Here is a 25809-nt window from a genome sequence, read left to right on the forward strand (position 1 = left end):
GATCCACAGTATGTTAGCTGTGATAAGTTCAGCTACACCACACACTAATAGGACTGTCTTACTTCTGAAGAAACCCCTGCTGGGTAGTTATGAAGAAACTTGGTGTACCTTTTTTCCTAAAACTCTCTCCTCTGTTCTTCCATTTATTTTCCTTGACTTGAGTTGAGTAGCTTCCTTTGTTTGTTCCTTGACAGTATTTGGTGCTGACATTTTTTAATTTTGTTGTTCTCATAAGTGTGTGTATAGTGCTATGTCTTGTGACTTCATTGTACATTTATCTAATGGCTTAATAATTGTATGCTGTCTTTTTTGTGTGTTTACCATATGTATATACATTTCTTTATCTCTTGAATGTATTCTCACTGGCTTGTTCACTTTTTAATCGAAAATATAAATATATATATATATGCATTTTTTTCTAAACCTTAGTATGGAATATTTTCTCAACCTGAAACTTGTCTTTTATAAGCTCTTAGGTCATATTTTTAGAGCAATTTTAGGTGTGTAGCAGTGCCACACAGAGTCCAGAAACTGCCCGAATTGTCACTGTTGTCCACAGTCTATAGCTGCCTGTCATCAACACATTATGACCCACAACACATAATCACGTGGGCTTCACTCTTAATACTGTATATCATGCATGAGAACATGCACCTATGTTTACATCATGGAGAGTCGTCTCACTGCACTAACTTCTCTGAGCCCTGACTGTGCATCTCTAGTTCCTCCCCAAATCTGTGTCCATCACTGATGTCTTATTGTTTTCGTAAGACTACCTTTCCAGATCATTGGTGTGTATGTTCATACGATATATGCTCTTTTCACATTGGCTTGTTTCACTTCTTAATTTGCATCTTGTGATGTACCTCCATGGTTTTTTGTGGCTTATATAGCTCATTTCTTTTTAATATTGAATAATTACTCCATTGATGGATTATTTTCCGATGGTTTATTAATCTATTCACCAACAGAATGACATTTTTTATTGCTTTTAATTTTGGGCTATTATGAATCAAGCTGCTATAAACACGTGTGTAGGGTTTTGTGTAAACACATGTTTTCACCTCTTTTGGATAAATGCCAGGGAGTACAATTGCTGGAACATATGTTAGAAATATGCTTCATTTTGTAAGACATTTTTCTTTGAAGAGTATCTCTCAGCTTCCGTTCTCACTAGCAGTAAAAGCTTGCTCTATGTCATTATGACAGTTGATGTTGCCAAGCTTCTGGATTCCTGGACATTCTAATAGATGTGTAGTGTTTCCATGTTCATTACTCTGATGCTGTTTACCATCTGTAAATTTTCTGAACTGAGGTTTGTACATAGTTCTTGTTTCTTTTCTCCTCCTCTCCTCCTCCTTTCTTTTCTTTTGGTTTTTGTTGGTTTTGTTGTTGTTGTTGTTTTGTTTTGTTTTTCTCCTTCTGAGACAGGGTTTCTCTGTGTAACCCTGGCAATCCCTGGAACTCACTCTGTAGACCAAGCCAGCCTTGAATGCAGAGATCCATCCACCTATCTCCTGAGTCCTAGAATTAAAGGTTTGCACCATCACACTCAACATTAGGTTCCTGTATTTTTAATGTTGAGCTGTAAAATACTCAAAGTATTTTAAATTTTCTCTTGTGGTTAGAGAGTTGGGCCAGAGGTTAAGAACATTTGTTGCTCTTACAAAGTACCTGGGTACGATTTTCATCACCCACATGGGAGCTCATAACTGTCTGTAACTCTGTTCTCAAGTGCATATACATATATGCAGTTACAACACTCATACATAAAACATTTTTTAACTCATGTTGTTTACAAATATTTGGTTTATCTCTACATATTTGGAATTTTCTAACTAGAAAATTGGTTAAGGGATTCTCTCATAGCCCAGAATGTGGTGTGTCTTGGTGAATGTTCTGTGTGTGCCTTGACAGTTGTTGGACTAAGTACTCTGCAGAGATCCATTGTAGGTGATTAATAGCATTAGGGTCAAGTGTGTCCTAAACTGATTTTATACCAGCTGGTTCTGCCAATTTTATTATTTGACTTGCATACTGTCTTAGGGTTTTACTGCTGTGAACAGACACCATGACCAAGACAACTCTTACAAGAACATTTCATTGGGGCTGGCTTACAGGTTCAATACATTATCATCAAGGCAGGAGCATAGCAGTGTCCAGGCAGGCATGGTGCAAGAGGAGCTGAGAGTTCTACATCTTCATCTGAAGGCTGCTAGGAGAGGACTGGCTTCCAGGCAACTAGGAGGAAAGTCTTAAAGCCCACACCCACAATAACACACTTCCTCCAACAAGGCCACACCTACTCCAACAAGGTCATTCCTCCTAATGCCACTCCCTGAGCCAAGCATATACCACAAGTATCTTATCTTTATCGTATGCAGTGCTACTCTATTTCTGATAGCCTTGCCTGCTTTCTAATTTTTTTTTTTCCATCCCACATTGCTATAGTCTCTTCTTATTATTGGAAAATGTATTGTAAGACATCGACTAGATGCCTGAAACTTCAGTCCTAAACCCCATTACTCACTGTTTCATCCTAGACATACATAACTGTGGTTAAGTTTAATTCATAAACTGCAGACATTTTTTTAAGATTTATTTATTATATATAAGTACACTGTAGCTGTCTTCAGACACCAGAAGAGGGCATCAGATCTCATTACAGATGGTTGTGAGCCACCATGTGGTTGCTGGGATTTGAACTCAGGTCCTTTGGAAGAGCAGTCAGTGCTCTTAACCGCTGAGCCATCTCTCCAGCCTTAAACTGCAGACAATTAACAGGACTAATACTAAAATACAAAACTTACAAATTATTTCTTGATTCTTTCATTTAACATTTTCAGTCTTTAGTCGATTACAGAGAGACCTCGAAAATTGGAGATACAGGGAAGTTTTTTTCTAGCAGTGCTGGGATCTTGTTTTTGCTTTGTTCTGATAATATTTTTTAAAACTAGTCTGTTTGTACCAGAATCTTAGTGAGTATTGATCAAGTGGATAATATTAAGCATATTTCTGTTCTTTTGGATCTTCAATAAGCATTTCCTATGATTCCATTTTTATCTTCTTTGTTACCTAATTATTTATACTTCTCTTTTGAACATTTTCGTACTGTTTGTTCCAAAATCTTCAGTGCATATACATAATTAATCTAACCCTACATTTAAAAAAACTGCTGCTACACAGATACTAGTAAGCTTAGCCTTATATAGCAAAGTCATATGAATTCTAGTTTCTTCTTTTATTACCCAACTTACTCATACAGAAGCAGGAGGAGGGAATGTGTGCATAAGCATATATGACTGGATACATTGTTATTATTTTGAATAAACAAGTATGTTGAATCTCTTAAAAGAAATATAGGTGTCACAATCTCATTTTGATATATATATATATATATATATATATAATGTGCCCACAGAGGCCCAAAAAAGATGACAGCTCTCCTGAATCTGGAGTTAGAGGCATTTTTGAGTTGCCCAGTGTAGGTGCTAAGAATGGAACTTGGATCCTTTGGGATAGTAACAAACACTCTTAACTGCTGGGCCATCTCTGTATCGCTTCCTTTAACATTTCTTGTCAAACTTCCTCAGGTTTTGGATAAGAAGAGACAGTATTCAGTAACGAGGGGTTGTAGGACTTTTTTGTTTGGGGATTTTTCTGTTTTAGTGTTACAGGTTGGAGGTGTTTTCCTCTCAATACTGTAGATATTTCTCCTGCACTCTGAACTTGCTGGATCTCACAGAGATTTAAGTTGGTGATTGTCAGTCACTCAAGCTAGATTCATAAAGGAACTTGGAAGTTTCCTATCATCTCCTAGTTTCTGAAGGAAATGTATAGATAAACATTTGGTAGCATACTTTAGTAAAAATATCTGGGCATTTATATTTAGTTTTGATGTTTTGGTGATCAAACTTATGTCAATAATGAGATCACAAAACCCAGAGAAGAGAATTGGAAAACAACTTTGAGATTAGCATTTAAAATGGATAGGCATTCTGTAATTTTCTAAAGAGAAATATGCAGGTAAAATTTTGTGCAAAATTAGTCAGACATTATAAGGAGTAAGATCAATGAAACTATTTTTTTTAGAACAACTCAGCAAAATAAAATCCCAGTTTATTGTTGGACATTGTTTTACACATACATCAAGCAGACCCAAAAAAAAAAAAAAAAAAAGCAGCAACTTCATAGACAAAAAAGGGGGGGGGGACTTTTTATCTTTGGCCTTTTTAACCATTTCATACAAACCAACTACTTATAGTAGAGCTAGGTACATACACAAAAAAAGTTACTGGGATGCTCAGAATAAGATTTTTTGTTGTTGGTTTGGGGGGGGTTGTTTTTTTTAACAAGGTTTTTTGTTTGGTTGGTTTTTTTTTTTTTTTTTTTTTTTTTTTTTTTTTTTTTTTCTCTCTCTCTCTCTGAGATTATAATGAACATGGTCACACCACAAGTAAAGTCTGAAGTAGAAAGGAAAACGCTCTGGTTTGGTCACCCGTTATCATTAAAAATGGCTGACCGCTAACAATATGTACAAACAAAATTTCCCCTTAAAGTATTTTTAAGCAGAAGGGCAGGGCCTGGGAAGTTCTGGTTCTTTTTTCACCCCATGTTGCCAATTCATGTTGTGGTTTTGGTGGGGTGGTGGAGAGCGCATGTTATCTGTGGGTGGCACTGCCATTGTGGGCGGGCAGGGCCTCCTTCTCTACTCAAAGGTGACCACGTTTAAATTCTGAGATGGGAGGTGGAGGGTGAGCAGGTCACGGTGCGTAGGGTTAGCTTTTCCTCTTGCTGTCTAATCATCCTCATCAGTCTTTTGCTTCTTGGTGTCAACATCATCATCATCTCCGAGCTTACCCGTAGGAGCCTCAGCTCATCATCTCCATCCTCTTCCTCGCTGTCACCTTCCTCCTCCTCCTCTTCCTCCCCACCTTCTTCCTCTTCTTCATCTACCTCATTGGCAGGTGCATCTCTTCCATTCTCTGCCTCCTCCACAACTTCCTTCTCCTCAAGTCCCTGGTGGTGATCTCCGAGCTGGTGTCCACTGCCGCATCTGACGCCCGTGGTCCGATGCTGCGAGTAAGGCATAAGTTGAGTTTGAGGACTCTGGTGAGAAAGCTGCCGGAGTCCGCGTTGGAGGAGGTGGTGGGCGGCGAGGGTAGCTGCAGTGAGCACAGAGCACGACCCGGGAACAATGCAAAGATGGCTTTTCAGAACATTCAGTGGGTCAATGAAACTATTAAAAGTTGCTCAAGTTTGATAGTTCTCAGGGAAAGGCAGATTAAGAAATGATTTTCATGCATATTATAATGGACAGTATGACGGTATGATGCCCGGTCTGTGTGCAACTGTAACTGTCTGGTTTTGAAACTTCTCAGTATCATTCTGATTATTGCTTTATTCTATGTTCTTTGTCCTTTGATCATCTTTAAACATTCTTTAAACATCATTCATTTGGAGTCTAGATTTTGGAAGATTGTAGAACATCTTGTAATGTATGTTTTTGACTTACATGCCCTCTGCAAGCCTTAGGGGAAAAAAAAACTTCCTTAGAGGAAATACCTGTTTGCTTGCTTGCTTGTTGACCTACCTAATTGACTCTCTAGTAGGCATTTCAGTCCTCATTTGACTTTGTTTTTTTTTTTTCCTAGAAAATGTTTATATATATTACTTATTTACCGTGAATATTTTTGTGATTTTGCTATGAGGCTCACTGTGTTCATAAACTTGCTCAGTCTCAAGAGTAGTAACTGCTTTAGAGTCAGGTGATGTTCTTTTATCCACATTTTCACTGAGCGTAAGAAAATTAAATGGTTATTTGAGATACATCTTTAATTAAATTTGTCTTATATTCCATAGCCAGTTTTTTTTTAATGTAGGTGTGATGTGGGTAGTACAGGTCTGTAGATAGATGACTCTCACTCAGAGGGCTTTGTACCCCCTCTCCTCCCCCTCCCATCCCCCTAAGATATAATTTTGGCCAGTGTTTGGAACTTCTAGTTATCTCTGCAGGATCAGCACTAGAGGGCATTGAAGCTCAGTAAAGCATCAGTGTCTTTGGATAGAGCCAGACCCTTCCTCCAGCTCACTTAATGGGATACATAATGAGATTATGGAAACGGAAGTTACAAAATCATGAGATTAGAGCACAAAATGTTCTTGATTAAAATCCCATTGTACAGTTGAGGCATTATTATCAGATATATCAGTAGCAAATAAAAATAGACGTGTGATCTTTGTAAGTCACTTGGTTTTTAATTTATATTATGTATTTGTGATGTATGTGTAAGGATGTTTCACATGATATTTTTTATTCAGTTAAAATTTATTTTTTCAAACATTTAATAAAATATTTTAAAAGTTGTACTCTCTTAATATAATTTTTACATTAAATAATACTATATAGCATTTAATAAGAATCTGTTAACAGACTTAGGCTATCTTATATAAATCATCTGCAGGATAGTGTATCTCAGAAGAAAATAAATGGTCCATGTAAGTAAAATACATATACCTAATGAAAGTTCTCAGGTTTGTGTTCTAGAGGAACACTGAAGCAGATTGTTGGGGATATGCAGTTTATTAAGAGTTATTGTTGCCATGGCTGGATAGTCACATAGCAGGGACTCTTAAGAGAGGAAATTAGGGACCCCAAAACCCAAGCCCTTTCTGAGGATGGAAATTATTTTACAGCGCAAGCCTGCAGCCAGGCTCTCTTAATTTCCCCTTCAGAAGTTGAGGAAAGGGTTTGGGAGCAGGATATGTTGCCAGTAGTACCCCATTTAATGTAAATTACTTACTCTTCTAGTTAATAGAGTGTGGCACTTGTAAGTCTGTTAATTAGAGATTTACAGACAGTGTCTCAAAAGCCTGTCAGTATCTGTCAGAGGGGCTGCTGCAGGTGTTACAGCCTGAGCAATAGCTGGATTCTAACCTTCCATTCTTAAATAGCTATGGAATCTGAATTCCTTTATTCAAAACACTGACTTCTTTTCTTCACCTTTCTTTTCTTTTTGTTGTTGTCATCCTATGTAGGGTAACTATTGCTGTGATGAAATACCATGACCAAAACTTGGGGAGGAAAGAGTTTATTTGACTTAAGCTTCCACATCACTGTTCATCAGGAAAGGATGTCAGGACGGGAACTCAAACAAGGCAGGAACCTGGAGGCAGGAGCTGATGCAGAGGCCATAGAGGCTTATTGCCTTACTACCAAGAACAGCCTCCTTCCTTCCTTCCTTCCTTCCTTCCTTCCTTCCTTCCTTCCTTCCTTCCTTCCTCCCATTGTTTTCTTTTCTTTCTTCCTATTTGTTTTGTTTTGGGTTGTTTGGGTTTTTTTTTTCTTAAAGATTTTATGTATGTCTGTAAGTACACTGTAGCTATCTTCAGACACACCAAAAGAGGGCATCAGATCCCATCACAGATGGTTGTGAGCCACCATGTGGTTGCTGGGAATTGAACTCAGGACCTCTGGAAGAGCAGTCAGTGCTCTTAACCACTGAGCCATCTCTGTAGCCCATTTGTTTTAAATTCCATTAGTATGCTATTAATATATCATTTTATCTCCCTCCTTTGCTGAGTACCTATTTATATGGACTATTTTTTCATGTATTTATTGAACCTCTGTATATTCTTTCTTTATAAAATTTCTATTCCAGTTGTTTACGTGTTTATTAATTGGTTACTTGTCTTTACTTTTGAGTCACGGAAGTTCTTGTCATTTTTTTATCAGATACGTACTACAAATATGTTCTTAATTGATGCTTTCAATACATAGAACTTGCTTTTTATTTTTATAGCATCCAAAGCCCCATGTAACCCAGGCTGGTCCTTAACTCAAGACCTAGCTAAAAAATGATCTTGAGCTTTTACTCCCCCTGCCTTTGCCTTTGTGCTGACGTTAATGGTGTATAACACCACACATGGTTTATAATTTATTTCTCTTTCAAAAGTTATTACTCCTACATTCTGTAAATGGTTTTCTAGTTTTCAAATTATACAAATTCTGTGTAGTTTTTTTTCAAGATATAGTTTCAGCTTTTATTTTTGGTTTTTGATCTAGCTTAAATTTTCCTGTAGTATGAGGCATGTTGCTTTCCATGCAGATCTATAAAGCTTATCACATCAGTATACATTAAAGAATTCTCCTAGGTCTCTTGAATTTCTCTAATTTTCTTCTTGCAGATCTCTCTATCAGTATTATTAGATGTAATTCTTAGGACAACTTCTGTGGAATTTGAGGGAAAAAAGAATGGACCTGGCATGTAATGAACACTGCCCAGCACTGGAAAGCAGAGCCAGCCAAGTGTACATAAGTTCTGAGCTAACCAAAGCTTACATAGGGAGACTGTGTCAACTAATAACTCAGTTAAATATATAAAATAAAACCAAAATATTAAAAAGTTCATCTGGAAGAGTGTCCATGAATCATTGGCCATTTTGAAAATGGACAAAGAAAGTCAAATAATCAAATAACTAGACATAATATACTAAAAGTGGTACTGCTTAGGGATAAACAATAAGATTAAAAATAAAACAGAAAAGGACGTCTAAGAACAGATTGAAGAATTCGTGAAACGGTATAATAGAGTAGGTAGCAATCAGATTGCCAAAAACAAACGTATATTATACATACCATGCACAGAAATTCCAAGTAGAGAATGAGATTTTAAATGTCAGAATCCTAAAAATAGAATTTATACACTTACCTAGGTCATTTAATTTTTTTCTTAAAGATTTGTTTATTTATTTTATGTATATGAATACACAGTACTGTCTTCATACCAGAAGAGGGCATCAGATCCCATTACAGATGGTTGTGAGCCACTACGTGGTTTCTGGGAATTGAACTCAGTCAGTGCTCTTAACCACTGAACCATCTCTCCAGCCCCTCGTTTAATTTTTTTAAGATACTTTTTAAATTTGTGTGTGTGTGTTTGTGGGGGGAGGAAATATAAATATGCTATATTTATGTGCATTCCTATGTAAGCCAAAAAAAAATGTGTCGATTTCTTGGAGCTGAAGTTATTAACAGTAGTGAACAGCTCACTGTAGGTGTTGGGAACCAAACTCCAGCCTTTGGAAGAGCAGTGAACATTCTTAACTACTGAGCCATCTCTAGCTCTAGATAAGCATTCTTAAGAAAAAATACATCATAAAAAGAAAGTTAATACATTTGGACTAAAAATGTTAACTTTGACTAGACACAGATGCTATTAATTAGCAAAGTCAAATATATGTGAGGAGTTGGCATGCAGGATATAAAGGATTCCCATAATAAGCATCGGCCAAATCTTTTCCAGAGACTTAGTTCAGTTGATAATAAGCGTGTGCTTATAATCTCAGCATTGGGGAAGAGACAAGAGTATCCTTGGGCCAGCCAGTCTAGTCTAATTCTAATTGTTGAGCTCCAGGACAGTAAGACACCATCTTAAAGGAGATAAGACCACATTTTTATGACAGTTGAAGTTTTTCTCTGGTCTCTACATGAACAAACACATGTATACAGTGTTTACACACATGTATACACACAGGAACATAATAGTCAGGGCCACATAGTGTATTCTCTCTCTCTCTCTCTCTCTCTCTCTCTCTCTGTGTGTGTGTGTGTGTGTGTGTGTGTGTGTGTGTGTTGGGGGGTGTTGGTATGTGTGTTTTCCTAGAACTGGAGTCACAAGTGGTTGTAAGCCACCATGAGAGAGTAGCAAGCACTCAGAGAACCATTGCACCATCTTCTATGCCCATGACTAGGTTTTGTTTCGTCTTCTTGGTCTTAGACTTCCTATGGAAGGTAATTTGGTTTACATGATTTTTTAATACTGTGTAAAGCATCTAAATAGTTTTCATGACTTGCTTTCATTTGTACTTAGTGGGCATTGTAACAAAATGCAGTACTTGATGAGATGCTTCAGTGTTTCCTTAGTTTGTATAATTACTATATCTGTTTAAGGGACGTTCTTATACTTAAAATTCGCTATTTTTTATTAACTCTCACTTTTTTCTTTTAGCAAAACTGTACAATCTAAAGTGGACTGCATTTTGGTAAGTACATTCTCTCACAATCTGCCATTCTTAATAAATATTGGTTTTAAATACCACTTGAGTTGTGTGAATAAATTTTACATTTACAACTCTCTGGGTACATTCATTATTAACTCTCTATTTTTTGTATGTAGCTCATCAGTCCTAAAATCACACTTGGAAGCAATTGAATCTTACTGACCTTTACTGAAAGATTACTTAAACATTTCATTAAATGGGTAATTTTTAAAGTTCTAATTACTATGCATGAAATTATTTAAAGAAAACATTTTAGATGTTTAGTAGATTAATTTATTAGATAACTTTTTTGTTTTGTTGGTTAGCCTTTTGGAATTCACCTACAAAGATAGTATTTACTTTAATAAATGCTTTTATATTCTTGGTGAATTTATTTTTGTTATATTTTTGTCTTTGGGTTGCAGCTTTTAAGGATTTAAGCCACAATAATGGGTTTATATTGGTAGTTCTTTAGGTCTTGTAAAACTTTTATTTTTATTTAGGTGTGTATATGAATGGTTTCCACATATGTGCAGTTACCTGCAGACCAGGAGCGGCTGTTGGATCCTCTGAGGCTAGAGTTACAGGGGATTGAGTAATACCCTGAAATGGTATTGGAACCAAATTCAGGTTCTCTTCAAGAGCTCATGACTTCTCAGCCATCTCTCCAGCATTCCGGTCTTTTTAAATGTATAGGGGAAACCAAGCCATCTTGCCTGGCTTGTAATCCCAGCACTCACAAAGATGAAGGCAAGGTGACTACAGGTTTGAAAACTAGCATAGGCTACTCAATGAGACATTCTCACACAGGCACCCCCCAACACACACCCTCACACATGTGCAACTGCTGGGATCAGAGTTAATACTGTCTGCTTTCCCAGGAGCCTAGGCTACACCCTATGTAGCTGAGCATTCAACAGCTTTGCACTATTAAATGATGCATTGTCAGGATATCAGATTCCTTTTCCTTGTCATTTCAGAACCTTCTCCTATCCAAATTCTGTGGGGTTTGGATGGCTTGAGATATCTGGTGGTGTGATAAATACATATTTTACTAGGTTTTTGTCCTATTGGTCTTGGCATAGTAGTCTCTCAAAAGGTGAATGAATTACAGTTGTTCATAGGGAGAAAATTCTATCCATTCTGTAGATTTCTAACTTAATGGCTGAAGGATGACGTTGTAGGAAAATTTTTACCTGTACCTTTTCCCTCCTGTTTTCCTTCATTGCCTTCCTTTTCCTTTCTGCCTTTACTCCTGTACTTCCTGTTGTTGTCGTACAGTAATCCTCTGGACTGAGCAATCTCTGTGCTTCCTTTTTACACCTAAAATAACTGATACTCTTAGGTTTAGGTATCCATAAGTCATACATACTGTGGAAGATTACTCATGATTTTTCATCATGGAGAAAAGAGGGGAAAGATAAGTAATATCTATTACAAAATACTAAGTAAGAACAAAAGGTTTCACATTAAAACAAATGAGCTTGAAATATCAGACATTGATAAATGCCATCATAAAATTTGAAAAGGGCACATTGAAGCAAGTAAATGATGGTGACCAGAGTAGGTTTGGGTGGATGTGATCAGGAAAGGCCTCTTTGAAATCATGATAGCTAAGCAGACCTGAGAAGCCAACCACAGTCTGGCAAGTGGCTCGGTGGATAAAAGAGCACTTGGTACTCTACCCTAGCAACCTGAGTTCTAGCCTCAGAACCCAGATAAAAAGAGAACCAGCTCCACGAATTTATTCTCTGACCTTCATAAGCATGCTGTAGCACACACACAAATAATAAACAAACAAAAATAAACATTGTGCAGTGGCCTGCCAGCAATACATTGTAGACAAGGAGAATCCACAAATTCAAAGTTCGCAATACATTTTGAGTATTTGGAAGATACAGTGATTTCAGTAAGCTAGGACTCATGGAAAGAGGAAGGGTGATGGCCGAGTTAGAGTGAGTAGTGGTTACTATAGGGAGTAGTTTGTGTCTGGTGTACTCAGCTATGACAGGAAGGATTCATTCATCCTAAGCTCATTGAAAGCCAAGTAGATGGCTTTTAACAAGAGAAAAGAGGGTAAGATAAATAAGCTCAGGTTTTAAAAATATATATATTACTGAGCCAGGCATGGTGGCACATACCTTTAAGCCAAGTACTCAGGAGGCAGAGACAGAAGGATCTATACAAGTTCAAAGCCAACATAGTATACATAGAAAGTTCTTGGATAACCAGCCTATATAGAAAAACACTGTCTCAAAAAACCAACTCCCTCAAATATAAATATGTATTTTTGAAAGAATGTGCTATTTGGATAAGAAGAACAGAATGGAAGTAGAAAATTAGGCTATTCATAAATTAAATATCACTAAAGAATTTTGTTAATTGTTTTAAATATAAACTTTATTTTTAAAATTAGAGAAGTCATTTGATGTAATAATCTCCTTTTTGCTTTGAGTTTTAAAGGATAGTTTTGCTGGAAATAGGATTATTGCTTAACACTTTTATTGCTATGTTATTTTGTAGCCTTCCAGTCTTTATTATTTATGCTGTGAAGTTAGCAGTTAGTCCATAATTGTTTTCCTGAATGTGAGGAGTTCTTCTCCTCTTATCAAAATTTCCTTGTATTCATTCTGTCTCTTACTTGTTAACTTGCCCACAAACACAGGCTTTCAGTTGTTTGACTGTTATGTGTTTTGGTTATTTGTTACTTTATATCATCTGATTGGTGTTTTATTTCATCAAAGATTCTTGAATTGAAAAAGGAAGAGTTCACAGGGGGAAAAATGGTGTCTGTTGTACTCTAAACTCATCTTCTTCCTACATGTCAGCAGTTGTGCCTAAGTTGTCTTCCAGAAACAAAAGGTGTTCTCAAGTCTTCTCACACCCCACCATGCTTTGTATCCTCAGCAAAGATATTTTCCTCACCTGGTTTTTATTTGTACTGCAATGTCTGATATTGGAGTTTGTATTAGATTCTTCATGGCCAGAATTCTTCCAAGAGTCATTCTTTATAGGGTTGGGAAAACCACAATTATCCATGAGAACAGAAAGTAGGAAGAAAGTCTATTTTTGTCTTAGTACTCTACTACTTTCTATCATTGTTCCTGCCTAGCCATCACAATAACCAGTCAATAGAAGTAAAATATATCAGAATTGAATGTAACAAAGAATAATGACATCTTGTGGGAATCTCTGCTGTGGTTCAGCCATTGTACAAAGCATTTGCCTTTTTGCTTTGTGGCAAGATCACTGTTTTAAATTATTCTTCCCAAGTGGGAGAGGTGGCTTAGCAGTGAAGAGCATATACTGCTCTTCCAGAGGTCCTGAGTTCAATTCGTAGCAACCACATGGTGGCTCACAACCATCTGTAATGGGATATGATTTCCTCTTCTGGTGTGTGTGAAGACAGATACAGTGTACTCATATACATAAAATAAATAAATTTTTAAAAAATTATCCTTCCCAACATTTTTTTGCTTACAGCAATTTATCTTCATCATGTGTATAATTTTATTTATTGTCTAGTTTTGTGTGACTAAAATATAGCATCTAGAACATGCTAAATGCTCAATTCTGGATGCATGAATGATTTCATTTAATTTTGGAACTTTATATGTATTACATGATTATTATTTCAAATGGGAAGAGAATTAACTTATTGTCCTTAACTTCTAAAATTGTTAGATGGACTACAGGTGATATGGAGCACTAGAATATAAGAATATGCTTTCTGAGAACAAGACTATGTTAGAATGAGGCCTTTTACAAGAGATTACATACTCTTGACAATAAGCTTAAGTAGTTCACTGTTGTGTTGTCTGTTCTTGTCGGTAGGTCATTAAAAGAGGTACATGTAAAGTGTGGCCCATTTGAAAAACTGCCTTTTCCCCTCTGTTGGTGGAAATATTCTGTAGTGAATGGTAAATGCTAACCAAGGCCAGCAGACTAACTCAGACTTGATTAAACCTAAAACTACATTTTAGAGTATCTAAATAATATCGTTTTAAATTCTTGTGGTTGGAAGATAAGGTTTATTTTGTGGTACAGCCTTGAGGTAACTTTCTTATCTGTGATGTTTTATTTTGTCCTTAAAAATTCCATGTTGTTTGTTTCTTTCCTATAATTTTCTTTTAATTTATTGTTAACTGACCCAGTCATTAAAGAATTTAGCAGATAAATAAAATTAATGAAAAACCCAAAATGTATTTGAGACTACATTCATAAATGTGAGCTTTCCTTAAATACAGAGAATGTCCTTGACAATCTTTAATTTTTTTTCTTACTAAAATCTATTCACTGTGAAATACAGAACTTTCACAGTATTGCCCACAGTATCCACTTAGAATCCCATTAGAGTCCTATCCTGGAATGTGAATTTACATTGCAGCACCTTGGGATTTCTAGCACTACAGTTTCTCAGCACATGATTGTGGTTGGAGTAAATTGAAAGGAGTTTCTTGCTTTTGTTTTGTTTTCATTTTTTACATAGGGTTAGAGTTCATAATAACAGCAAAAACAAAAACAAACAGGTGAAAGCTTACATCCTGATCCACAACTATGAGGCAAAGAGAAAAGGCACTCTGGGAGTAGCATGAGTCTGAAACCTCAAAGCCTGTTCATGGTGACATTTGTCTAACAGCTCAACCAACTAGAGACCAACTATTGAAGTATATGATTCCATGGGGCCATTCTCATGCAAACCACCATACTAGTTTTTATGAAGTTTGCTTATTGGACTTGATTCACTTTTCCCTCCCTGACCCCTAATAACTCAGATCTTCCAAATGTATGTAGCTTACGTTACTTATAGCAGAACAGAGAAATTAAACCATTTTCATTTTATATCTAGGTCAGTATAATGGAAGGCAATTTTTTTTTACAATGATCAAATATAAAATAAAGTGTTTGCTCTCCTAGTTGCTTGGTATTTTCTAGGACAGAGGATAAAAAGCCGTTTTCTTATATTGTTTATGTAGGTACTCCACAAAAGCAAATCATATTTCTCTATAATTCCTCATGATTTTCATAGTAGTTAGGAAACTGAAAATTTAGAATTCTAAACAACAAGCCTTGAAAGTAAGAGTCCTCCTACCTTTTGCTCTGTCTTTCTTATTTAATCTTGAGGAACAAAGTGCTGGGATTTGGAAATAAGAATGAAGAGACTGCAGTATTTGACTGCCTGGAAACATCAGAAGACTGGTGTCACAAGTCTCCAAAAACAAATGAATAGCTAGCTACAACTAAGAAAAATCTTATGAACACATGCAGCCACTGGGGAATTAGTATACTGTATGGTAAAGAATCCTTATTTAAATGTGTCCTGAACATGAAAAGCTCTTTGAAGGGCTGGAGAGATGGCTCAGCAGTTAAGAGCACTGACTGTTCTTCCAAGGTCCTGAGTTCAAACTCCAGCAACCACATGGTGGCTCACAACCATCTGTAATGGGATCCAACACCCTCTTCTGCTGTGTCCGAAGACAGTGATAGTGTACTCACATACATAAAATAAATAAATAAATCTTTTTTTAAAAAAAAAAAAAAAAGAAAGAAAAGTTCTTTGAACACTGAGGAACAGGAGCAGCATCACTTTGGAGCTTGTTAAAAATCCAGATTCTCTGGCCTCCATTTCAGATCTTCTACCTCAGAAAAGCTTCAGAGCCATTGTATTAAAGCTCAGTGTGGCCATATTCATCACTTATAAAATGATAGAAGAAATAGAAACACTTCTTCACACTACAAGATTTTTTAAAATTTAAAACGTAAGTTTGATAAAAAATATATATATATGGGAAAATCCTGACATTGCTGCTAGCAGTATAGGTTATTATAACAGTTTGGGGGAAGAAGTTTAAAAATGATAAGGTTGAAGATGTACAACCTTGAGGACTATTTCTGCTTTTAGACATGTTACAAAAACTCACAAGGGACATAGTTACTATCTAGCACTAGTGCTTAAAATAAAGAAATTTTGTAATCACCCCCAGTACAACAGTGAACAGACCATTCTATACAGTGTACTTTTTCATTTATCTCACTGGCATATGCTGATTGTTATAAAGCAGTAGCTTTTCTTATGACTTGTTCATTAATGGATATGACATTTGATTGGTGGTCACCCACTCTGTTGCTTTCTCTTATCCTCCTCCCTTTATTCCTTTTCCCTTTCAATGTACTTAATTGTCCTGCTTTTATTTTTATGCCCCTCCCCCAAATGCCATATTTTCTGAGACTGACTATTTTGTTTCCATCTATTTTCTTACCAGATAATTTTCATTGTAGCTGAATAAAACTGTTTTATATTAGTATCACATTTTGTTTATCTTTTATCTATCAATCAGCAGCTTAGACTGATCTCACACATTAGTATTTCAAACATATACACATTTTTATTGTATATGCTGCTGAAGGAATGTCAGTGAGAATAAAAGCAAATATGACATGGCGATGCTTGCCTACCTGTTCTCTCTCTACTTTGTGATTTTTTATAATTTTAGATTTTTAAAACTGAAATTGGGTGCTAAACTATACTAGAAAGTTTCCCATCTGGCTTCATATTACTTTTTAGGATTCTGCCTCACAAAATAATTAATGAGAACAAAACAGATAAACGCTTCATCTTGGTTGATGGGGAAAGTATAACCTGATACTAGAAAGATTATTAAATGAATCAATAAATTATAACTAATTATCCATAAGCTGAGCATGTTTTTGAGTGACTACTAGGACCCAAAGCAGAGGAACAATCAAAATAGTGTTAGAAGCTTTAAGTCAAGTTGAGTTATTAATGGGAGGTTTTATTTGTTTTATTGTATATATATGTGTGTTTAAAATTCAGAGAAAGAGATTATTAAAGCTGTGGGGGGTTTCGTTTTGTTTTTTATAGTCCAGTCGTTATCCCCTTCCCAGTCTACCCTCCCACAGTTTCTCATCCCATTTCTCCTTCTTTCTGTACCCAAGAGGATGTTGTTCCTCCCCCCTTCCCCCCACCGCCACTGACCAGCCAGGCCTCCTCACTCCATGGGGGCTCAAGTCTCTCAAGGGTTAGGCATATCTTTTCTCACTGAGGCCAGATCAGGCAGTCCTCTGCTATATATGTGTCGAGGGGCAGGGGATGGGGGTAGACAACCAGCTACCTGGTTGGTGGCTCAGTGTCTGGAGAGATCTCAGGGGTCTGGGTCAGTTGAGACTGCTGATCTTCCTATGTGGTGGGATCGCCCTCCTCCTCAACTTCTTCCAGCCTTTCCCTAATTCACCCACAGGGGTCCCTGGCTTCTGACCATTTTTGGGTGTAAGTATCTGCTTCTGTCTCAGTCAGCTGCTTGTTGGGCCTCTGGGGGAAGGGGGGAGCACCATGCTAGGGGCTCTTGTCTATAAGCACACCATAGCATCAGTAATAATGTCCGACCTTGGAGCCTCCCCTTGAGATGAATCCCAAGTTGGTCTGGTCACTGGACCTCCTTTCCCTCAGTCTCTTCTCCATTTTTGTGCCTGCAGTTCTTTTAGACAGGAACAATTCTGTGTCAGAGTTTTTGACTGTGGGATGGTAAACTTCTTGCGGTTTCAAAATTAGTTTAGCTACTATCTAAGTATAAATGGATGAAAGGTCTTGTGATTATAGTCAGGGACCCTTTTCCTCTTTTCATATTTTTTCTATCAGTTATTACCCAGTCTATTCAACTGGGTAATACTTGAGGCTCACCCTAATCTTGAGACCATTTTCATAGCTTTGCTTTAAGAACATCTAAAAGTAAAAACTTAAGTCTAGGGATAAAGGGATGTTGGCATGGATTATTGTTTCTAAAATGAGATCTTTTAAAGTTTGAACTATGATTGGTGTACTTTTGTAAGATTTTTATTTTCTGTGCTGCTGCTGCTCATTAAGCCTACGTTTCTTGTGAACAGTTTCTTTCATGTAGAGCAGTAGATCTCTGCCTGTGGGTCGCACAGGGGTCACATATCAGATATCCACAATTCACAACAGTTGCAATATTACAGATATAAAGTAGCAATGAAAATAATTTTATGGTTGGGGTCATCACAACATGAGGAGCTAAACTAAAGAGTCAGAGTATTAGTAAGGCTGAGAACACTTAGAATAAGGTTATTAAGGCAGAGGCAAGCTGATCTCTGATTCACGGTTATCCAGGGCTACTTTGTAAGATCCTATCTCAGAAACACACAGAGTTCTTAAGTATATGCAGTCAGTTTTTTTCTGTACATAGGAGCTATATGCAAATACTTGATAGATTAAATAACCTTGTAAATGATATCTAAGGTTAAATCTTCAGGTAAATTTTGATAATAAGAAAAGACTTCTGTGATATAAAGAGTTGGCTCAAATGGTAAGAGTGTTTGCTGCACAAAAATAAAGATCTGCATTTGGGACTCTGGTACACACAAGAAGCCAGGACATGTACCAGCTCCTATAACCTGACTTGTTGCTGAGGAAGTTATGAAGAGATGGGATTATCTCTGAGGCTTGTAGAATTAACTGCCAACTTCAGGTTAAGTGAGAGACCATTTCTCAAGGAAATAAAGCAGAAGGCAATAAAGGAAAACCAACATCCTCTTCTGGCCTCTACGTACATATCCATATGTATGCAATTGTATAACACATAAACAAGATGAGTAGGCAATTCAAAATTATGGGATTATTTTTGCTTCTAAAATTGCATCTGTGCTTTATTAAATTCTGAGTCAGGCATGGTAATACACACTAGTAATCCCAGCCTTCAGGAATCTGAGGCAGGTAAATCTCTGTGAGTTGGAGATCAGCCTGATCTGCATAGAGTTTCAGGACAGCCAAAGCTGCTGTTTTAAAAAGATGTTCTACACCATCACTACCATCTGAAAACATTGTGTCATAAATGCCAGTAACCAGTTAACTTTACATCACAAAGAAGTTTTACTTGAAATAAGTTACCATGAATATCTTTATTGTAATAAAGGATCATGAAATGGGTGAAACCTATATAAAGGCAGTCAGGAATTTCATATTTATTCAACAGTAATAGCAGAGAATCTTATAACTAGACTTATCTAAATAGAAGCCCCTGTTGAAATTGAAACTAATTTCACCTAATAGTTCAGAAGGGTTTGTTGGTTTTATTTCAGATCTTTTAGCCTCCATTAGCATTAGTCACATTCTGGGTATTTGAAAATTAGAAAAAGATCAGTAGCATTTAGGAGAAATATTAAAAGCTTTAGTTGGGGGAAAATATTTTTAATGGTTTTTCTTTTTAACCCTTTGTAACCAGCAAGAAGTTGAGAAGTTTACAGACCTAGAGAAACTCTACCTCTACCTTCAACTGCCTTCTGGTCTTAGCACTGCGGAGAAGAGGTAGACCTGTCCTTGTCTTTGTAATGCTCCCTTGTTTGTAGGACCCTACCAAGCTGTGTACATTGTAATTGATTGTTATCTTAGTATTTCTATGCTTGTCAGAACACAGATTGGCAAAACATCAGATCATTTGTATCTTCCAAATACTTAGTTAAATATTCACCTGCAGTTTTGACTAATTCATTTGTGTAACTGGTTAAATACCATGAAATGTAAGTTAGGTTTGGTCACACAGGACAGTGGGAGTATTATGCCATATAAAAATGTGAAAAAAGAACAGAAACCCAAAGAATAACCAGGTTATTCTTTATAATAATAATTATTCTGAAAAATGAAGTGTAGGGTTGTTTTTAGTGTAGTGATAAGTAAGCACATGGGATGTGAGATAAAAGCAAAGGCACATCGTTGGCCATAGTCGTGTAGATGTACCTCACTTTAAGTACTTGGGGTATTGCTTTAGCTTCATTAAAAATGCTTAAGTGGAGAGAGTGTGGAGAAAAACAGTTCTTCTGTTTCTAGACTTAAGAATTTCATTACCTTTTGCATATTTCTGAGCATTTATTCTCTCATGTTATTTTCAACATTATACTCATTTAAAATTGTACGTGAGAAATAATGAAAATTAAAATTCTGTTGCTTTTACCTATTTTCACCCCATATCATCTATAACAACTATTTTTAATATATAATGTGCTCTAATAATGTGCTCAGTATTTTGGAATCATGTTGTTCTTCTAGGAGGCTGAGATTAGTGTCATAATCAGAGACTAGCTTGTTGTATAGAGTCTATAATGCCCATTTCATGAGATCAGCTTATAAAAGTACTGCCAGATAATAAGATTAATGCTTCAGTGGACATGGTAGTTTATGCAAAGATCCTAGTTGTGAGAAGGGTTGTGGTGGGAGGCTGGTCCTCTTCAGATCTCTCTTATCCATTCTAGGGTTGGAGTGCTTTGCTATGATTTGAGTGTGCAGAGCAAGTTGAATATAAAGAATTTACCACAAAGTTTGTTTACAATTAACAACATTTAACAATTTAGGAAGTATAGGTAAACGAACGGGCAAGTTAGGAAATATTCATACAAAAGTAATTTTGGCCAAAACAAAAACCTTATTTTGTAATGTCTCCACCACCTAACATGCTTTAGATTCCAAACCATCAGTTTGGCCAACCAGGCCAGTAATTTCAGTCTGAAACTGATAGCAATTACTGGCTCACAGTCAGAACAATTTTTATATAGATTACTGAGTATCCATTGTATATCCTGAGTTCACTTTGATATGTTGATATATTTTTACCATAACATTTAGGCCTTACTTTAAAATTTATGAATGTAATTGCTGTATAGTTCAGCCAAAATTTGTCTGTTTTACGGTTAGTGATCAGAATGCCATGTCATCTAGTCGGGCACAGCAAATGCATGCCTTTTCCTGGATTCGAAATACCTTAGAGGAGCATCCTGAAACTTCACTCCCCAAACAAGAAGTCTATGATGAATACAAGTAAGTGTGCCCTGTCTTACACTATGATATGTTAAAGCAGATAAGTATGCGTGTGAAAAACAGTGATTTACTTTGTCTGTGCTTACAATTGGCTGTTACTTAGGTGTTGCATTTAAAAATATTCACGATTACTGACAGCTCGAAGCTTTTGTGATAGAATATAATACAGAACAGGAGTATGTCCAGGGTTCTGAGGATAAAAAATAATGGTATAGGGATACTGAATTGAAAGATTCTTACAGAATTTTAAAATGGCAAGAATAATGGGGAGGGGGAGTAGAGGGACAGTGGATGGCAATAGTCAGTATATAAGAAGAGACTAAAACATGGGGGGTTTTGTACTTGAATTTTTTAAGCTACTTTTCATGAGTCTAAAACTATTTAATTCTATCCCAAACAGAGAAGTATTTTATTCAAAGTAAAGTATTTATTCAAAGATAAAAGAGATCAATGACATACAAAAACTCCACACAACTAACTTTGATTATTCAAATAATTTATTTAAATATAGGAACTAAAAAGTATATATGTTAAGGGGCTTGAAAAACAGAGCATGGCCACTCATTGCGATACTCCATCCTGCTCAGTGTGTTTATAATTTATTTGAAAGGAAGAATTCGTTCTGGTAGGATAAGTAAAGCCAAACTTTATGGTTATTGAAACATCAAACTAAGAAAAAATAGTGTGTTGTAATTATATAATTTGGATGAAAACAGTCAAGTGTTTCGTTCGTTTAAAGCAATACAGAGAAGCTACCCTTACTGAGAAGATTGTTGATATCTGGAAAGAAAGCTTTCTAGCTTATTCATAAGTCTTAACTGCTTATGCAAAAGAACATAGTGGGACTATTAAAAAACAGAAATACATACTCGAAATGAGCTGAACTAAGAACTTTAATGTTTTAAGAAAGGTTGAAACTGAAAGTTGTTCATTCTTAAAATCTGAAACTCTTTGATGAGTATCCACTGTGTCCTGGACCCTGAGTATCATAAGACTGACAGCGTTCTGTCCTGGCCCAGGAGCTGTATATTTGTGCTGGTTGGGACAATGATCCAAGATTCCAGGTATAAAGTTTGCTTCATATTTGGGCTACATGTAAAGTTAGAAAGGAGAAGGAGAAAAGATGTATATTTATGGTAAGCATAGATACAAAAGACCCTTTCAAATTTGTATACTTAATCTTAGCCAAAAGGCCAAAGATCCTTCTAAAACATGTAAGAAGCTAATCTGAATTCAATAAAAGAATACTTGTATACTGTACAGAAGAAATTCTGAGTTGAAGATCCAGAAAGTAGATGTTGTCAGCAAACTTCTATGACCTGGACAAGTGTTTAACTATTCTTTTATAACTTGGCACATCTATAAAATGAAAAAGATTGAAGCTGCATAAGGTTCTTTTAGTCTAAAATTAAAATTTGTCTGAAGTAGAAGATGTTGAGAAATTATCCAGAGATGTTTTGTTAGTTTCCTAAAAGAAAAATTTAACAAGTGATGTATTTTTAAGGTTTATTTATTTATATATTTTATGAGTATGGGTGCTTTGTATGCGTGCATACCACAAGAGGGCATCAGATCTCAGTATAGACTGTTGTGGGCTGCCATGTGGGTTTTGGGAATTGAACTCAGGATCGGAGCCATCTCTCCATCCCCAACAAATGATGTTTTCATAGTAGACTATGAACAGATCCATGACATGCACATATTTCTGAAATTTTGGCCTAGCCTAGTCAACAGCTCATATCACCTGCAGAGACATCACCTCATTTGTAAGAATTATGACCATAATGCATAAGCAGTCCATATTTTCCTAACAATGTCCTATCTTAGGTCAAGCTTGGTTATATTTTACTTTTAAATTATATTGAATGATATTGAATATTTCTTTGAAAACAAGAAATATTAAAGAGTTTTCTTAAGTAAAAGAGATTGAGGGGCTAGAGAGATACCTCAGTAGTTAGGAACACTTGTGCTTGCAGAAGACCCAGGTTCAGTTCCCAGTACCAACATGGTGACTCACAAAAATCTGAATGATCTTACAGCTTATAACTTACAACTTATTCTGAACTCTGTGGGCTATGTACACACATGTACATATACATACATTCAAGGAAAACACTCATACACATAAAATAAAAATAAACCATTTTTAAAATAGAGAGATTGAAACTTCATATTGTTAAGGAAGTCTAGTGACATTTCTAATCTTGTGCAGTTAATTTTCAGCTTAGTTGAGTTCTGTGAAATGTGTCATTGGGATTTTGATGGGAATTACATTGAATCTATGTATCATTTTTAGTAATTTCATGTCTTCAGATTTATTCCTAAGTATCCTGTTGAATATGGGGGTGTGTCATATATGTTATATATTCCCACCTACAGTTGATTTTGAGTTCCCCTTCCCATATCCTGAGGATAAATTGATTTAATCATGTTTTATATTAAGTATGTTGTAATAATGACTATAGAATGCTGCAATCTTTTAACATTTAGTGTAATTGTTAATGATGTATGAACTTTATTACCTGGTTTTGCTGGTCATTTCCTGTGTGTTATACCTCATTTTGTTCCTCTGTTCTCCTATTGCTGTCTGTCTATTAAACAGCTATTTTCTAATAAATCATTTTCTATTTTTTTTTCACTTTCTACACTCCAGGGTTTTGTCTCATAGTTGCCCCAGGATCTAGTTTGGATTATACCATCAGTATATAAAGTCAGGAGTACATAAACATTTATGTATATCTTTGTCCCCCATATTCATACATTTTTGTAACATATACCCATCAATACAGATATATAAATGATGTTTTATGCAGTTGCCTTTCAGTTTAAATAGGAGAATATCAAAAATTATACAGGGAAGATATATTTACTCTGTACTTTATATTTAGTTGTCTTTGCTGGTATTCTTTTTTTCTTCATGTGAATTTTTTTTCGGAGCTGCTATCTAATATCCATTTAAGCCTGAATTCTTATATGACATATCTGCTAGTTTTATTTTTTTTCTTACAACTTTATTTAAAGAAGAGAGATATGTGTACAGATTTTTTAAAGCATTTTGGCAATTCTTTTAGAGGTTTGATAGCACTGAAATCCCACTAGTTACCATAACCATAAAGTACATGTAGAACATAACATGAAAACAGAGTTTTCTTGGTGTATATAGATTAAACATAATGATCTTTGAATACCAAAAATTGCCACAAGGCTATATTCCTAGCTCTTGGATTATTAATGATCATCTGCTAGTTTTAAATACTTATTTTTATCGTAGCAAAATATCATTATATATTTTCTAGAACTATAACTTTTTAATATATGTAGTTTCTGTATTTCTATTGACATTTCCTATTTGGTGAGATTTGGTTTCTCTTAAATCTGAGTATATTTAAGTAGCTGGTTCATAGCAAGTACATCTATCTAGACTTCCTCAGGTATAGATTCTAATGATTACAATTTGGGGAGAAGGTAAAGATTTTGATTTTTTTATAGCTCATAATTCTTCATTGCAAGCTAGACTTAAAATATGGTACTCTGAAAATTTGATTCAATCCTTGTCCAAGGTTTGTGTGTATCATTTCTTATGGTTATTAATATTTGTTGGCTGTTTGGGGGATAATTTTAATGTGGCTTTTTTGAACTATACTGTGTTACTATGACTACCTACCGAAGTCTCCCCAGCTCAGTAGTCATCTAGTAAGATACAGATTTCACTGAGGCCCTGGAACCAATAAATCTCCCAGTCTTTATTCACTAGGGGTCTCCATAAGTATGTACTAGGATTCAGCATCAGCACTCAGACATGGAATCAACTGTCCTTAGTCTTCACTTTCGGCTTTGGGGAGGCTTTCTCTTTAGCCTGAGGTGGGAACTTCAGGCTTTCTCAAGTCTCTCTTGAGCATGCACACAGCCTTCCAAATACTTGTGATCTTCTAGCATGTCAGGACAGTTCAGATTTTTTTATCTTTTTTTATTAATTACATTTCAAAAGTTGTCCCCCTCCACTACTCTGCCACCCTCTTCCTAAAGTGGAAACTTAAGGGTTCTTTGGAAAGTCAGTTGGATGGTATTTTGCTGGAGCAAACCTATAAAGGAACATTTCGTTAAAGTGGATACAGGTGTGAAAGGCTAAGACTGACTCATCAAGGAATGTATTGCTGAAGCAGACCCAGGAGAGATGATGTTCTGCTAAAGCAAGCACATGAAAGGACAGATGATGAGAGATTCTTTGCTAATAACACAGATGTATTGGTCCGCCTTATATTTCATAATTAAGCTACATTTGTCAGGACTCCATAGAGAGAAATGCACCAAAAAACATCTGATAGTATACTGCAGTTTCTTGCTGCTTCCTCAGACTCGAGCTGATTAGATGCATGTTCTGAGGCAAAACCTGTGCTGAGGCAAAGCACATGAAGGACACATAATGTTTGGAAGATTGAAGAAGGACTCCTGTCGGAGACAGCTTGGCTTGCTGGTACAGCTAGCTGTGCAACACTTGTGGATCTAGAGTCTTTGCTGATCTTCGCTTCCATGAGAGGCACAGCGGACTTCTTCTGGTGTTCCTGCTGGTTCTTCCTGCTGACTCTGAGCTGAGGCTGAGGCCTGGGTGTCTCATTAGGTCATGTCACCCTGTCGCCACTTTTGCTAACCCGACTCTACCGAGCTGGACTGCTGGTGTATCCGTGAAGTATTTACGAGTGGATCGAGCTGCTGCTGCCTGCTAACTGAACCGATCTCCAGACAATACAGACAGGAGTTGCTCCAAATAACCTTTCTAAACAAGTCCACTAGCCCTAACCCCTACCCTGCATCTTTTCATTTCTACTACCTCTGGTGGGTGGTGGGCTACAAAGGAGGTTAGAGCATTTTAGAACCATCATTAAAAATAAAGTCTGAAAAAATAAAAGTTACACATCCCCTTCTCC

General features: G+C 36.2%; 1 protein-coding gene and 1 pseudogene across 4 annotated transcripts in view; one reads left to right on the plus strand and one right to left on the minus strand.

Annotated features, from left to right (window-relative positions):
- RFX7 (regulatory factor X7) overlaps nt 1-25809 on the plus strand; it is a 66724-nt gene that overhangs the window by 21027 nt on the left and 19888 nt on the right. Inside the window, exons 1-5 of one of the 3 annotated variants that reach the window (XM_080934404.1) lie at nt 9676-9793; nt 10011-10044; nt 19299-19381; nt 20762-20884; nt 21904-21948. In XM_080934404.1, coding sequence (XP_080790530.1) covers nt 20775-20884; nt 21904-21948 — 155 coding nt within the window. In that variant the 5' untranslated portion in view covers nt 9676-9793; nt 10011-10044; nt 19299-19381; nt 20762-20774. Of the gene's footprint in view, nt 1-9675; nt 9794-10010; nt 10045-19298; nt 19382-20761; nt 20885-21903; nt 21949-25809 lie in introns of those variants that run through there. The other 2 variants (XM_080934402.1, XM_080934403.1) reach the window with 2 other exon arrangements.
- Nucleotides 4799-5789, minus strand: LOC308434136 (annotated as a pseudogene). The gene is made up of 2 exons: nt 5718-5789; nt 4799-5165 (listed from the first exon to the last, which is right to left on the minus strand). The product of its transcript is annotated as an uncharacterized misc_RNA (transcript).

Source organism: Micromys minutus (assembly GCF_963924665.1).
Source record: "Micromys minutus genome assembly, chromosome: 21".
NCBI classification, from domain to species: Eukaryota; Metazoa; Chordata; class Mammalia; order Rodentia; family Muridae; genus Micromys; species Micromys minutus.